This window comes from Triturus cristatus, chromosome 7, assembly GCF_964204655.1.
Source record: "Triturus cristatus chromosome 7, aTriCri1.1, whole genome shotgun sequence".
NCBI lineage: Eukaryota > Metazoa > Chordata > Amphibia > Caudata > Salamandridae > Triturus > Triturus cristatus.
The window spans coordinates 808,652,462-808,669,949 of record NC_140590.1 but is presented as its reverse complement, the minus strand read 5'-3'; the positions used below and the strand labels follow the sequence as shown (position 1 = coordinate 808,669,949).

Below are 17,488 nucleotides of genomic sequence, written 5' to 3'. Positions count from 1 at the left end.
AAACCAAAACCAATGAAACATATTAAATTTAGCTGTATGGTTCCTGGGTTGTTAGATATTTTTACATTTACAGTTATCCAAAAAGTGCTTTGACTGTATAAGATTCAATTGGAAATGCTAGGACACAAAATAGTCTCTGTCCCTAACGGATTGTCAAAAAATAATCTTACAATCTGACTTACAAAGTCCTGCTGCATTACTCAATGTATCTATTGAAATGCATAATTTATGCTACATTATGGGTACACTAATCTGCAATAGTGGCACATACTAGGTGTAGGAAAGTGCCCCTTTTTGACATGGTCACCCCTATTTATTGCCTGGTATTAGATGCAACTTTGACCACACTGGGTTCCTGCTTACCAGGAACCCAAGCCCAGTGTTTGTGCCCCAAAACCAGGTAACTGCGCAATTGTTCCATAATTGGCAAGCCCTTTAGCACCCCTGTAAGCCCCTCGTAAATGGTACCCTTGGTACCTAGGGCATGGGTCCTAAAGAGTGTCCCTAAGGGCTACAGCATGTATTTTGCCACCCTAAGGGCTCCACCACCAAACCCATGCAGGCTGCTTGAAATGATGCAGACAAAAGTGAAAACAAGACCTGGCAACACACCCTGTGTGCCATGTCCTCAGATACTGCATGCAGTATATTTGTCACTTCTACATCAGGCCTTACAGCCCTTGGGCAGGGTGCATTATATTGCATGTGTGGTCATATCTGCATGAGCAGATATGCCCCTGAGCTGTAGTTCAATTACCAGATAGTACAAATGAATAGGCAAGCCGTCTTAAGTACATGTACTGGACACTGGTCATTAAGAGTTACCCAGTTACATAATAGCTTCACTGAAACATAGGGCGTTTGGTTTCAAACACTATGTCTTAATAAATCCCTACTGACGCCAGAGTTATTAAACCATGAACCCAGAGGGCACCTTAGAAGTGCTCCCTGACCCCCTGCCAACCTCTAGTGAACTGGCTGACTGGTGTAGACCAGTCTGCCACCACAGACCGGTTTCCAACCCCTACAGGTGAGAGCACACGCTCTCTGAGGGTAGAAACTGTCTACTCTGGCCGGAGGCATTGTCACCTCCTCCAAGCAGGATTGCTAGTAATCCGCATATCAAGGCAGAAGGCTTCAAAGACCTCTGCTGCCTTTGATATGTGACCTGGCTTCCCCCAGACTTGCCCATGGCCCATTTGGCACCAGGACAAGTTGGAAAATTAGCTACATACTCTAACAAGCATTGGCATAGCCAATAGTTCTCGCCTTTAGGACCTTATAAGTGTTTAGTTATCCAGCACAATATCCTTGGTGCAACAACATCAAGTGTTGCATGGCTAAACACTTATAAGGTCCCAAAGGCGAGACCTATTGGCTATGCCAATGCATGTTTTGAGTGAGTGGCTCGTGCAGGTATGCCACTGTGAGGTAAGAGATGTCGCAAGTGCTTTTACAGGAGCCCCTGTGACATTGCGCCTCTTCAAAATGTATCTTGGGTCTGGTGTAATACGTTTAGCCCCTATTCCAGTCTTCTTGCACCCAATGCATTCTTAAATGTCCCATGTACAGCCGGGGTTGACACTCCTATTACCCCTGCTCTCCAGTGACACTTTACATGGTGGTGGATTAGTGGTGGTGGTGGTGGATTAGTGGTGGTGGTGGTGGTGGATTAGTGGTGGTGGAGGATTGGTGGAAGAGGTGGAGGACGTGGTGGTGGTTGAAGAGGTGGAGGACGTGGTGGTGGTTGAAGAGGTGGAGGACGTGGTGGTGGTTGAAGAGGTGGAGGACGTGGTGGCGGTGGACATGGAGGAGGACGTGGTGGTGGAGGACATGGAGGCGGACGTGGTGGTGGTGTTGGACGAATATTAGATACAACAAGCCCTCGGCTAAAAAAGAAGGCGAGGTTGTTTTGAAAAGAGCCTTGTACTGAAAAGTAAAAAAGCAGCACTCATGAAACCGGCGCTGCAAGGGCATTGAAAGCACGGTGTGCTGCGCTGGAACTGATTAGCGGCACATCAAAAAAATAATGAAAAGCGGACTTTCAAAAGAAGTTCTTTGCGGCACATGGAAATAATGAACAAGCGTGAGGGAGCGTGGCGCGGCCCCGAAAGAGCAGGCAAATGTGCTTGTGCTGGCATCCGCCTTGCGGGAGCGAGCAACGGCGCGCAAGAGCCATATGTTTTCAATTACCACAGGCGCCGCTGCTCGCTCCCGCAAGGTGGATGCCAGCACAAGCACGAGTGTGCTTGAAAAGGAGCAGACCGATGGCTAAAGGCCCTCCTAGGGCAGCGCATGAGCGCTGCCTAGGCGATACCTAAAAACAACCGCACAGTAGACTAATCCAATTCCAGTTTTTTTATAGCCCAGCCACTCCTCACGTTCTAGCTTCTGAATTACGGTCTCTTCTGGACCCATAATGCTGCTCTATGTAGAGAAAAAAAGGGCCTAGGCTCCATGTAGTATCTCAGTACACGGAGCCTAAATTCAGAGTACCATTTATTGGACTTGCTCCGTGCACACAGGGATGTTCACAGCCTACCTACATGAACCTGCTGCGTTCTGCCAACCACATTCCATAACGTTGTTATATATACAAGCTACTTAATACAATTCTACAATCTAAATTCTATTAAAGGAGAAACACGCTTAATTACCAATACAAGAATACTAACCCACTACTACACTTTGCTTGACATATTAAAAAATATGCTTCAACTTGGAGTTAATTCAGTGCTATATGGTATACCTGCAAAAAGACGAAAAAATATTCCCCCTACTAATACAATTCCCATAGCAAATCCAAGAAGCCTCAAAATGTCAATCAGATTTCTAACAGGGCTCTAGTGGGTGCAGATTAACCAAAGAGGCACTTATTGTACGATAGTGGTGCCGTAAACGACACACTTGTCTTTCCAATCAGTTCTAATTAATTAAGAGAGTAACAGAGGGACCCTCTCCCAAGATCACTGTGAAACTTTCTTCTAGGACTTCAACTTTGAATATTCGAAGCTGGGAGCAAATGTTTATGTACTGAAATTCCGGGCTTTAAATGCTGAATTTAATCATTAGGATCTGACAGAACATAGTGGGGGCAAAAAAGCATTATATAGAGATTGGATGGGGTGGTTTTGTATGGCTTTCAGGACCCAAAAATATGCCTGGCAGAGTAAGGACTGGTCACTTTCCAGCCGCTGCAAATGCATTCTGCGGATTAAAATGACTCCCTAAAATAATTGGTGAACTTGTTAACTAAACAGTTTCTAAGTAAACTGCAAACGGCGCCTACAGCTACGAAGTTATACTTTAGTACAAATGTCGATGTAACTGACCTATGGATAGCGCATTTACAACTACTTTCCCAGTGTCCTGTAGGTGGCGCAATTGCGCCATTATCTTGCAAGGTGCACTTTCATTTATGCGCGTGTTCGTATATCGTACTCCAAACAATTTAATGGGGGTGGGGGGGGGGGGGTGGGGGGGGGGTAAAGGATCCAAAGGCTGTAGAGTCAAATCGGGGGGGGGGGGGGGGGGGGGGGTAAAGGATCCAAAGGCTGTAGAGTCAAATCGTGCACTAATTCTAGGAAAATGTTATTTAGGGAAAGGGTTGCTGGCAGCAACAACATTTACACGCATCTGCACCAGTGTGGATGCATAATCTCCATGGACAGCATCTCGGAGTAATGCCCAAGACACTAAAGGGTGGTTCTGATGTTGTGTTTGTATCGCTACTCCATGACAAAACTCGATATTAAGGGCTGCACGAGGACACCGCTTGTTTGAGGCCGCCTGAACATGTGGGCTACGTCATAAAATAGAAACGAGTTATGACATCCCCCATGGTCATGAAAGCTTAATAATATTCAACCTGACAGCAAATAGGACAACAGTGGCTGTCGACAAATATGCTCCCATTTCTTACAGCCTGGCAGAAGGTGAACAAGGACCTACGTTCACTTCATTTCTTTCAAGAGGTGCGGGGATGATGCTCAAGTTATGACTGCATGTGCCGTCCGCAGGCTGTTTACGGCAGAAACCGTCCTGAATAAATACAGAGAGACAGGCGATACTGAGCAATGGAAAGTCCATTCTCAGAATAAAAACCTAAACGAGAAGAGGAAGGTGAATTACAGAGCACAAGGCGTTATTTACTTAGGAGTCCTCAGAATGAACGTGCTGTACTTTGGTTTATTGGCCTCGGCTGAGAAGATGTGGGAGGAGCACTCTAGTTGGAAATCCTTGACAGCCACCGGAGTGGCGGGGGGAGGGGGGGGGGTTGGGGGGATGGGGGCAGGTGGAGAGGATCTCTGGTTGATTGGGGGGCGTTTGTCTAGTGAACCTGTTTGAATTGCGCGGGGGATGCCAAGACGGTTGTGGGACTTCCAAATGAAGTGAGAGATGTGGTGTAAACAAGAAGCACGAGCAAAAAGGAGACGGAGAGGGCGGAGCGAGTTGCCGGGACGTGTGGGCGAGGCACGCCTGCTTGGGAGAGCAGTCTGGTCATTTTCAAGCACTGCACTCGTGCTTGTGGCGCGTCGCTGTGCGCTCCCGCAAGGTGGATGCTGCCACAAGCACGAGTGTGTGCTTTTAGACCCGTCCCAAGCCCAAAGCCTCTCGAATATAAGCCCAATCAGACCAGTTCCAGCCCAAAAACCAGCCCAAATTAGCAAGTCTCCAATTATGCACAAATTGTCATCGGAAACAATTTTAACGACAAATATACATTCTATTCAATATACAGATGGTGGGAGGGTGTTAACTGGGCACCTGCCTTAATGCTATTAATTTTTAAGACCAGTTCTCACTGCGACTTCTAAGACCCCCTGCAGCTCCACTCTGCCTATTGCTTAAAGATTCAGCCCCCCCCCCCCCCCGAAATCAGCTCCAGTTCGAGCGGCAAACAGTGTGCGTCGTATTGTATTGTATAGATATTTATAAAGCGCAAAAAGACTGCGACCCTACGGGTATCCAGGTGCGTCAGTGCGCGCCTTGGCATCAGCAACGTGGTGAAGCACGGAGTGTCAGATCCATGCCAGGACAGTGGTGAACAGACGCATGCGGTGCTGCCAGCAGGTGCGTGCGAGGTGGGGTGGCCCCTGCACGACCATTATCGAAGCTGGGCTGGCCTACGAACAACCGATGTGGTCAGTTTTGGTTTGGGTGTTAAAACACTCTTTACCTACGTCAACTTCCTGGCATCTATCAATATTCATCACTTCCTACAAATAGGGTGACCAACTGGCATGGGTGCAAATTCAGGACGGTGAGTGTAAAATTCAGGACAAAGGGTCAAAATTCAGGACAAAAATTCAGGACGGGAGGTCAAAATTCAGGACAAAACTTAGGGACAAAAGGTACGTTTTACAGACGCATTAAAGGTGGTCGCGTAATAGTGTATAATAAGTAATTCCATCTGTATCCAAACATTCATCCACTTGAAAACGTACGTATCTTTCCATCCATCATTTCACTCATCCATTCATCCACCCTTTCACCCTATCCATCTGTACATTCATCCAGCCACTCTTCCACCCAACCATCTACTGATCCATCCAGCCATTTATCCACTCACCCATCCAGCCATCCTTTCACTTACTCATCCATCCACCCAGTTACTCATCCTACCACCCACTCCCCTTTTCAGTCATCCATTCATCCTCCCTTTCTCTCTTCTTTGACCCTTTCACTTAGCCATCCTTCCTTCCTTTCTTCGATCCACCCATACTTCAACTCATCCACTCATGAATCCATCCATTGACCCTATCACTCACTCATCCATCCATCCATTCACTCATCCATCCACCCATTCACTCACCGATCAGCCACCCTTTCACTCATCCATCCATCCACCTGTCCAGATAAGTCTGCGGGGAGGGCTCAGGGTGCCACGCACTGCTGGGGTTTTACCTGCCAGCGTCGTGATATGCATAAAACGTAGGCATGGGCTGCTCTAATATGTAGTACGGCCTCCTGTAGGTGCACGCACAGGACCCTGGATGTACTTGTAAAAGTACTTATTTACAAGTGACGGCTGATGCCTGGTAGCGCAGGTCTGCCAAAGTCATTCAATGTCATGGTGTCAGCCCCGATCCCCACACTTGACACCGCCGCACAGACTTGACACCGGCTGGCCCTGAACTCGCCAGCATTCACTAGACCCCAGTCTGCCCCACTCCCAAAAGCGAGAGAAAGGAGAGCTAAGTTTGAACCCTGCGCCCCCGCCACTGAACTCTCCGCAGGTGAGCTCCGTGCACTGAGCATGAACATTGCACTCACCGTTCTGGGGAAGACCAGCTCTCCGCCCCAGGACACAGGGCTTCGTCAGAGGGGCCTCCAGAGGTAGTGTCGTTCCCTCACGGAGGTGAGGTGATCTCGGTCCTGCCTGATTCCGGAAGTGGGACTTGCCGAGGTGAGCGACTCATGTCTGCCTCGTAACGCGAGCAGCAGCCCGGCCGGCTGCCTCACCAGCACTGAGCGAGGAATTCACACATCCGACTGAAGCTGCTGCCTCCAGGCGGGGAGCGCTCAGCCCCCAGCATTTAAAGAGAGGGAGACAGGGCCCCTAGATTAGCATCCACGCTCACTCCATGCGTGCCTGCTGCTGTGGGCTGGCACCGGTTACAGGCTCGGCTGGCGTCCACCGTTGAGCCGAAAGTAAGAGCTCCGTCAGGCTGAGGTCACGCACCGCACTGTGACGCACGCACGCAGGGGCTGGCCAAAAAATGATTCCCAGGGCCGTCATTGGTAGCGTTTTTGCGCGCTACTGGATTGACGGCCCTGGGGGACCCCCACATTGGCCCGCGCACTCACACGACGGACTCCTCGTGGTCGACGCCCGCCCAGGCCACAAAATTGCGCACAACCATCCAAAACTAGCCCAAAAAGTAGCCCCCCGCCAGGCATGGTTTTTTCCCGCACAACTGGGAAAAAAGTCGCCCAATTGTGCGGGAAATAGCCCAATCTGGCAACATTGGTGTGTGCTTTAAAATGACCAGAGCAACGGCTAAAAGTCCTCCTATGCAGCGCATGCGCGCTGCGTAGGCGAGACCTAAAAAGGGGCAAGATGTACTACCCTCCCTTTGTTCTAAGCACATTTATAAACCCACACAGAAAGGAAGAGGAAGGAAGTCCAATCAATCTCAATTCTTGATAGGAACCCTCCATTGTTTTAAAACTGGCCCCAAACCCTAAATAGTGTCATCCTTCTTCATAGGGTGTGCTACAACAGTGGCGCAGACCAACGCTCTAAGTGAAGCAAAAAAAGATGTTTTTCTGAGGACAGAAATAGCGCTAAAAAAGTGGGATCCTCCAAACACAAGCCTTGTAAACTACCTAAGAGAGCCCCCACCTAATTTTATTCTGGGCCTCTTGGCTGGGTTAAAGAAAAATGTCCATGGGGGGGGGGTATACCTAGACCATTAGATGTTAGAGGCTCACCTTAACTTTCATCTCAGCTCCTTTCTTGATAAAATCGGCCTGCTTGATCCATCTCAGCATGGTTTCAGAAAGGAGCACAGTACTGAGTCAGCTCTTACAGTAGTGGTCAATAACATCCGTGCTAAGGTCGATAGGGGTCAGACTACGCTTCTGATCCTGCTCGACCTTACAGCCGCATTTGACACCCTGTCTCCTACCATCTTGGCCTCCCGACTAGGTGAGATGGGGGTGGAGGGGCTGGCTCTCAGTCTCCTCACCTCCTTTCTCAATAATAGGGAGCAAAAGGTAAAGTTGGGCGACTTCCTCTCCACTGCCAAGCCATTGCACTGCGGGGTCCCACAGGGCTCCTCTTTGAGCCCCACCCTTTTCAACGTTTATGTGGCCCCTCTTGCTAGGCTTGTTAGATCCTTTGGGTTGGAAGTTCTTTCCTATGCCGACGATACCCAAATTATGGTCTCCCTGTCACAATCGGTCGGTTCCACGGCTCTCAACTTTAAGAACTGCATGGGAGCTGTGGCAGGTTGGATGACCTCAAACTTTTTAAAGTTGAACGGGGAGAAGACAGAAATTCTTGTCTTTGGGGGAAACAAAGAGGTCTGGTCATCTGACTGGTGGCCGTGGCTCTGGGAGTCTGCCCACAACCCTCCTCTGTTGCCCGTAATTTGGGAGTTTTATTTGATACATCTCTGGCTTTTGACAAGCAAGTGAACAGGACTGTCTCCACCTGCTGTGGGGTGCTGAGGGTGTTGAGAAAGCTCACTCAGTACCTTTCTCCTGATGCTCGGAAACAAGTTTCGGTTGCCCTTCTGTCCTCGCGCCTGGACTATTGCAATGCCCTCTATCTTGGGATGAGCAACAACCTGGTTCATCGGCTGCAAGTTGTTCAGAACGTGGCAGCAAGGTTTGTTGTCAACGCCCCCAGACGCTCCTCTGGAACTGCCATCAGGAAACAGCTTCACTGGCTCCCTGTTCATGCCAGGATACAATTTAAAACCCTGACTATCATCTATCGGGCTCTTCATGATGCAGGGGCAGAGGACATCAGGTCCTTGGTGTCGTATTACACCCCAGGTAGAGCTCTCCGTTCTTCCAGTTTGAAGTTGCTTACGGTCCCCCGTTTTGCCAAGGCAAGGTGGGGAGGCAGGGCCTTTTTTGCCCTTGCCCCTAGACTTTGGAACGAGCTCCCTCTTGATCTAAGGAATCAGGACTCCTTTTTTCTGTTTCGTCGAGCGCTTATAACTTTCCTTTTCGCCGAATCCTACCCCTAAAGCTCTCTTTCCCCTTTAGTTTTGTTTTGTTTGATTGTTGTTTCCATCATCTGCGCCTTGACGCCTCTGGGCAAAGTTGCGCATTATAAATCCCTAATCAATCAATCATTAGTACCCGGTCCCCTAAATATTTTTATTTTTTTAGTTCTATAGCGCGAACTAGACCCGAGACATCGGGTATCAGAGCGCTTTACATGAGCACCAGTTTCGTAACAGAAGAACACAATGTTTTTTGTTAGGCACGGGGAGATTAAGTGATTTGCCCAGAATCACAGGATGTTAAGCGTCGTTGTCGAGACTCGAACCTGGTTCCCCAGTTTCGAGGTCGTAAGGCTCCATCCTCTCCCCAAGTTTATTCTGTTCATTAACATGTTTCAGCCTTTCTACCGGCCCTCAGGATAGACTGCCTTTGTCCGGATGATGATCCCCATTTTTACTCCCCTTACTTTCACCTTCATTACTCAATATGAAGTGGAGATAAGGGATCAAATCCTGGCCATGCTTTCCTGTTCTGGACGTGTTTTCTACGTTGGAAATCATACATGTGGTACATTGAGCCAGTGATTTCTTACACACCCACAGTGAGCAAACACCTGGTGGAGGGCACAGTGAACCTACACTAACGCCTCAAAATATTGCCACAAAATCCATCTCAGAACTCCTGCCCAGAGTTTCACCAACATTATTCCAAAACTGGGATACTGGGAGTGGGAACGTCGCCCTGTAGTCATGTGCTGTATGGGTACAAGGAAGGTCACCAATATATATATGGTCCCTGTCTGTTGTGTACTATGTGGTTTTTGCTAGTACCAGAGCAATAGGAGCTTTCCTCTCCCTTCTGTTTCATGTTTTCTGTCACAGCTAATATATTCAGCATCAACTGAAGGGCCCCCTTCTGACCCGACCATCAGTCATTTCGTGTACATCATCTGAATGTTCCAACAATTTCACCCGAAGTAGCCCTGGTTCATCTCATGAGTCCGGTGTGTATCGTATCCTTGCACCATTATTCAGATACTGTGGATCCACTCCAGGGCCTCTCACATGCCCTAATCCAGTCATGTATATACCCAGTTATGTCAACAGAGACCCACATTGTGCTGTGGTGGATTCTCAATGTGCACTGTACTTTTTCGGGGTCCCTCACAAACTGTTAGCTAAAATCCGACAGTACGCTGAGCTTGCGCATGTCGCTGCTTAACGAGTGAGAAGTCAATATCCCCTCACTTACTTTTCACACTGCTTAGTAATGGAGTTACTCCTATGCCTGTGTAACCTCAGTTCCGTGACCAGTGCGTGAGTTACGATATGATACTATTCTATATGTGAGTCATACTGCCCATCTCCACCCTACTTAATTTACTTCGTGTCCATTTCCAGAATTGCGATCATTAGAGCGTTTGAGAATCATTTGAAGTCTGTCCCTTTTGGATTGTGGGTCCCTTGCAACATGTGACCATGAGTTATTTGATTCCTGTCTGACTCTGAGCTTAAGACTTCCAATGAAAACTAAGTTAAAATATTTCGAACCCAAAACGATTATATAAGGATGCACAGCATGTGAATCCGTAACACAAGAAACTGTAAACCAGTACCTGTATGCACATTCTTCCATAGTTAGAAACGCAACCTTCCTGCCCATATAGTTAGAAACGCAACCTTCCTGCCCATTCCTTTTTTTTCTACTACATTTATTTGGGTATTAGATTGGTATTCTATCCACAGTTTGACTGTCCGTTCCATATTGGAGGGTAGAAAAGTTAACCGTAATCATGGTAATCTTCATTGTTCTTCTCCTCCTTTGCTGTGGTAGTAGTATGTTAATGTCATAATTTAAGCTCTGGTAAATTGTTGCCAATCTGGCCCAATTTCCTTAATTTGTTTTATGTTTTTAGTTTGTCATTTTGATAAAATTATATTTAGTTTTTCATTGGTAGTTTGTATTGGTTTAATTACAGATTTGTGAATGAAAATGCAGATGACGTTGTCAATGTAGCCTGCAATAAAATTGGCATATAAATGTTTTCTTGCACCAGTAAATTATCTGCCTTACGATCATAGCTGTCACACTCTTTTTTTTTTTTTCTTTTTTTTTTGACCGACCATGCTGCCCATCCCTAATTCTGACATTAAAGTGCAGTGCTGCCTATCTTTACTGTACATGCATACTTTTTGTTAGTAAGCCTGTAACTCACAGCTCTATATGCTGCATGCGAGCGATAGACACATTGGCCATTGGTACTTTGAAGGTGAAGTGGTAGAGGAAATCTTCATTGTGTAGATTTTAAACCTTGCACAGTCGTTCTTGCTTTTATTCCTTTTCCTTAATGATTGTTTAAAAATTGACTTACTGTTCCCCCCCCCACCCCCACTTCTTTAGTTTAACATTAGTTTTCCACACTATTCAACCTACAGCTTTTAGGGCAACCTCTGTTCTTTTGCTTAATCAGTAGGACACATGAATGTAGACTTGTTTCAGTGTGTGCTTCAGTCTCTTCAGTAATTGTACCACAGTGCTGAATTATACCAACTGCTGATAGCCGCATTCCATTTTTATTGGTGTGCTTACTTAAGCATGGCCTACAAACCGTATCTGTTTTCTTCCCCAAACATTCTAGACTCTGAGGAGGAGGAGGAAGAGGAGGTTGATGATGCAGAAGAAAGGCAGCAGAGCCCCGAGGTCCCGGCTGACGATGCTGGAGCATATTATGATGCTCCCGGGAGGTAAAGACTCAAGTCTTTCATATGGATTAAAAGCTACGATTTTGTGTTGTGTAAGCAGAAGGTATTGCTGTACTTGGATGTTATGATATTGTCTTTTGTCTTTGCTAGAAGGACTTGAATTTGTGTGCAAACTTTAAGGTAGTGTTGTTGGTTATGCCATTTCAACACCATCTTCCTCTTTTGTCCAGCTCCAATGACCCAGATGAGCAGTTAGAGGAACCGATCCCAGAGTTGGAACCGGAGCCTGAACCTGAGCCAGAACAGGAACCTGAGCCTGAAACCCAGGAGGAAAAGTCTGAACCGGAACTGGAGGAGCAGGTCCCAGAGGAGGAGGTCATCGAGAAGAGCCCAGGTCCTGTGCCTGTCCAGCCAGCTCCTACCACGCAAGAAGAATCTCGGGTAAGCCGTAACTGTCTACTTTTATTTCAGATTTTGAAAACTTCAGTATTGCAGCGTGAATCTTTCTGGATTCACTATGCTGTGCATTATTCCGCTGTCTAGTGGTTGGGTCCGGAATTGTAGTATTTCTTTTTTTTTTTTTTCGTGGCCCAGGTGGGTGTCGACATATCACCATTTGGTGTTTCTTCGTGACGTCGACGCGCTGCCTCCGGAAGCTCCCTCCTTTGGTTGCCATCTTTAGATTCTTTTTTCCGCCGTTGGGTCTGGATCAACAGGGAAGGAGCTCCGAAACTTTGGAGAGAAGAATCGACGAAAAATCTACAAAGACATCAAAAAGATCACCGATGAAGATACCGGATTACAAGTAAAGTACAGAGGTCGACGAAAGCTGAGAGAACATCGAAGACTTCAACGTTTCTTCGTAGAATGCGCATACAGGGGGCACCCTGGGCGCGGTGATGGACAAAATTCCCTTTAAATTCTGCTCAAACTGCCACCACAAGTACGCGTAAAAGGACCAACTACCAGTTTGCAATCTCCGCATGCCGTTTGACCATCGAAGCGAGGACTGCAACGCCTGCGCGGCATTCACCCTGAAGACCCTCCGAGTAAGAGAGAGGCAAAAAGAGCAAACTACAGCATGCAGGGGACACCTTCATCGCTCCGAGATTTGGGAGACTCCAGTGGAGAGGAAGACATCATCGCCGAGGTACCGGAGGATGCCATAGTCTAGTTCGAAAATAAAATACCGAAGGAGGTAAGTCGTTGAACCCCAAACACTCCACTGATACTCGCAGAAGCGAGTCAAAGTCCTCGAAGGGAGCATTGCCGTCTAAGCACTCGACGTCTGCAACTGCATCCAAGGACAAACAGCCTGTCGGTTCCTTCGAAAAGGACTCCCTGATGGCGAAATCCCAAGAAAAGGCGTCGAAAAGCAGCCATGGAAAAGGCATCGACGTCGAAAAACTAAGGCCTGAAAGCGGTTACGACTTCGACAACGGCGAAGAGAAAGGCCGAAACCCTCTACGCCGAACACGCGGCTGAGATGGGGGAAAAAAGAAGAAAAGGCTCGAGGCCGAAATGGCAAACATCTTGCAACACAAGAAAAACTTTGACGAAAAAATGAAATTTTACAGCATTCCGTCAAACTACGCCCGAAGCCGAAAGGTGCGTCGAGGAAATTCTACCACCGACCACACCAGAAACTGGAGAGGAAGAGGAAGAGCTGTACTACGGCGACACCGAAGGGGAGGAAGACTAGCTAACTTACCAGGGCTCAACATCCTCGGAGTCTGAGGACTTGCAGTGGCAAGACGTCGAATCACCGGAAGAGGGTGTATAATCCTATCTTTCGAGGCCTTTGCCGCCAGGCGACGGGGATCTACAATCAGGTCATCAAAAGAGCTGCAGACACATATGGAGTGCAGCTAGAGGAAGAAAACCCCAAATCTTGCTTCCTCTTGGAGACGTTGTTGCCATCACAAACTAGAAGCCAGTTCCTGCCCATGCTCCCAAGTTTGCTGGACATGGGGAAGGATGCCTTCTAGGAACCTGCTATGTGTAAAGCAGCAACTCCACGAGCAGAGAAGAAATATAAACATTCTTCAGAGGACCCCATGTACATTAGGGGATCAGTACCAGCCGACTCAATCATCACATCCACGGCTAGGAAGAGGGCGAATATACCCACAAATACTGGCCCACCACCAGACAAGGAGAGCAGGATGATGGACCTAATAGGTAGAAAAATGGAAATAAGTGCAGCGATACAATGGCGCATCGCCAATTCCAATGTGTACATCAACACACGCATACCAGCACTGGGAAGAAGTGGGCAAACTCCTAAAACACCTTACCAGAACAATACCAGAAAAGGGCGAGCCACCTGGTAGAAGAAGGGAAAAACTTGGCAAATGCATGTTTGAAGTCTGCCCTAGACGCAGCGGAGACATCAAGCAGGCAGATGATGCTTGGAATAACAGAAAGGAGGCATGCCTGGCTAAGGATCTCGGGCTTCAAGAATGAAGTTCAGAACAACATCCTCAACACACCCTTCAATGGTGAACTGTTCGGCACACCAGTTGATGACAAACAATCAACTAAAAAAGGACAACGAAACAGTTAGGTTCATGGGGGCGCTGCAGTTCAGAGGTATGAGAAGAGGAATACCATCAAGGAGGCCAACTGGTAGGGGGAACCACCAACCTGTGGCACCACACCAAACATTCCAACAAGGTTATCAAGGACGTAACCAGGTACAACAGCAGGGACAGCAGCAACAAAACTGGCAGTACCATCCCGAGAATCCTTTCGAGGGCGAGCCCGAGGAAGGGGTAACGGGCAGAGAGGGAGTCAGCAACCCTCATCCAAGTGACTCCTCAGCAGGTCCAACGCACATCCGGCCAATATCTCGAGGGGTGCGGAAAGTCAATACAAAGACAAAAAACAAATCAAGATCAACAACAGTTCCAACACACAACACCAGTAGGAGGCAGGATAAAACACTTCCTCCAGGAGTGGAGAAAGATAACATCAGACAAATGGATACTAAACCTCATACAATACGGGTACTGTATAGACCTAGAAAAACCACCTCCAAACAGTAAGCCAAGAGGCAGAGTACATTCCACAAAGGAGTATACACATTTGCTGCAGGAAGCACGAGAACTTCTAAGGAAAAGAGCCATAGAAATAGTATCCTACAAGGAACGGAACAAGGGGGTCTACGCCACCTACTTCCTCATACCAAAGGTAGACGGAACCTTATGACCAATTCTAGATCTAAGATTCTTGAACAGGTTCATAAAAATTCAAAGGTTCAAGATAACATCACTCCAAGAGGTCATACCACAGCTACAAGAAGATTACATGGCAACCATAGACTTAAAGGACGCTTACTTGCACATCCCCGTCAACAGCAAACACAAACCTCTCCTAAGGTTTCTGATCAACAAGACTCACTACCAGTTCACAGTGCTGGCATTCGGACTCAAATCTGCACCAAGGGTTTTCACAAAATGCCTGGCAGCAATAGCAGCACACTTAAGGAGGCATGGGATACATGTATACCCGTATCTAGACGACTGGCTGGTAAAAGCAATCTCATACAGCAAGTGCAAGCAGCACATGGAAGAGGTCATTCACACACTAGGCCAACTCGGGTTTTCAATCCATTGGGGAAAATCATCAATACAACCAGAACAAGTAAAGATTCTTAGGTGTAGACATCAACACCATACAGAGCAAGGTGATTCCAAGTGCAAAGAGAACCTTGGCAATATTGAAGGAGACACGTCTGTACCACAAGGGGCAAGTTCTTCCTGTGGGGACAGTCCGCAAACTGATGGGGATTATGGCGTCATGCATACATTTGGTCCCAAATATCCGCCTACACATGAGACCATTCCAAGAATGGATCCAGCAACAATGGTCACAAGCAACATGGAGTTGGGAGGATCTAGTGGTTGTCACGCAAGCAGTACCGCAAGAAATAGCATGGTGGAACAAAAAGAACATGGCACAAGGGAGACCATTCACACAACCAACTCCAACAGTGACCATCACCACAGACGCCTCCCAGATGGGGTGGTCAGCGCACACAAACACCCTCAAGGTAAGGGGATTGTGGTCACAACACAATGCGATAAAGCACATCAACTACCTAGAACTAAAGACAGTGTTTCTAGCCTTAAAAGCCTTTCAGAAACAGCTGTACAGACACAGGGTACTGATACAATCAGACAATACAACCACCATGTTCTCCAACAAGCAAGAAGGGACACAGTCAGTGACACTATCACTGCTAGCACAGGAAATATGGAGATGGGCAATCCCAAGACAAATAGACTTGTTAGCGAGACATCTACCAGGGAAGGACAATGTGGAAGCAGACGGGCTCACAAGACAGACGTCCGCATCCCACGAATGGAAAATCAATCACCAAGAAATCCAAAAGATATTCCACAAATGGTGAACTCTGCAAATAGACCTATTTGCAACACACCAAAATTCAAAATGCCAAAACTTCGCATCCAGGCTACCGTGCTAACAGTCCCTAGGAAATGTGCTATGGATAAGCTGGTCAGGGACTTTTGCCTATGCTTTTCCACCGATACCACTTCTACACAGGGTACTAAACAAATGCAGATTCAGCAACATGACACTAATACTAATAGTACTAACTCAATTGATAAAATCACCATTTGAACCTATTCACAAAGCTACACTGCACATGCTCACGCTAAAGACAGCCTTCTTAGTAGCTATCACATCGCTACGAAGAGTGAGTGAATTACAAGCGCTAACATTCAAGAGCCCTACCTACAACTACACAATGGCAAGATTGTAATGAGAACTGACCCACATTTCATGCTAAAGGTGGTGTCACGGTTCCACATCAATCAGACAATTCAAATACCAAGTTTTTTCCAAAAACCATCCACAAGCAGAAAAAGGGTGTGACACACACTGGATGCCAGGAGGGCAGTAATGCACTATATAGAAAGGACAAAGGAGTGCAGAAAAACAAAGCAATTCTTTGTATCTTTTGTCAGCAGTTTTTTGGGACGACCAGTTACCAAAAATACCATTGCACGGTGGATTGCACAAACCATACAACTCTGCCACAGACAAGCAGGGCAACAGTTACAAGGAACAGCTCATGCTCACTCAACAAGGAAGAAAGGAGCAACAATTGGTTTCTAGCTAACACACTTATTCAAGACATTTGCCAAGCCGCAACATGTTCATCAGTGCACACGTTCACTAAGCACTACTGTGTAGATATTCAAATGAACAAAGAAGCGCAAGTGGGACAGAAGGTCTTACAACACATATTCACTAACCAGAGCTCATCTTCCACCTAGCCACCACAAAACTAACAAACTGCCACAAACTCTATGCACAGCATAGTGAATCCAGAAAGATTCACGCTGCAAAACGTATAGTTTCTTACCTGTCGGTGTAGTTTTGCAGCTTGAAGACTTTCTGGATTCACTAGCGATCCCACCCTCCTCCGCCAGAAAAAGGAGTCCGGAGGAACACTACTAAAACAGGAGAAAGACCTTAAAGTTAAGAGAAGAGAGAGAGTAACACAAGAGAAGAAAAATAATCCAAAGATGGTGACCAAAGGTGGGAGCTTCCGGAGGAAGCACGTTGACGTCACGAAGGAACACCAAATGGTGGTATGTCAACACCCACCTGGGCCACGAAAAAAAAGAGAAAATACTACAATTCCGGACCCAACCACTAGATGGCGGAATAATGCACAACATAGTGAATCCAGAAAGTCTTCAAGCTGCAAAACTACACCAACAGGTATACTATACGTTACAGTAGATTAGCACATTCTAACCCAGTACTCGCACTTGTACTCATACATAGAATACTTTTGCTTGATGCAAACATTCAAGAGGAGGCGTAGATGCTTTTTACTCTAATCTTCCACCGTTGTTGGATTTTCATTGTTCATAAACAATGAATACCTCTACCTGGGATGAAGGGGAGAGAAATAGAGGGCCAGAGAAATCCTGCAAAACAAAAGACACACAATTGATGGACGGAATGCAGAACAAATCAAAACGTTCACCCCCAGTCAAGAGATCTGGGTTAAATCCATCATTCTTTTGCTCACTATGCCACCCTAGTTTAGACCTGGCCAT

The 17,488-nt window shown here is 47.0% G+C and overlaps 1 protein-coding gene across 5 annotated transcripts in view; it reads left to right on the top strand.

Annotated features, from left to right (window-relative positions):
- The window catches only part of G3BP1 (G3BP stress granule assembly factor 1), a 524,543-nt gene that overhangs the window by 171,316 nt on the left and 335,739 nt on the right, over positions 1 to 17,488 (top strand). For all 5 annotated transcript variants that reach the window (XM_085617666.1, XM_085617664.1, XM_085617662.1 and 2 more), the window contains 2 exons: positions 11,324 to 11,429; positions 11,618 to 11,828. In XM_085617666.1, the coding sequence (XP_085473792.1) occupies positions 11,324 to 11,429; positions 11,618 to 11,828 (317 nt within the window). The remainder of the gene's footprint in view (positions 1 to 11,323; positions 11,430 to 11,617; positions 11,829 to 17,488) is intronic.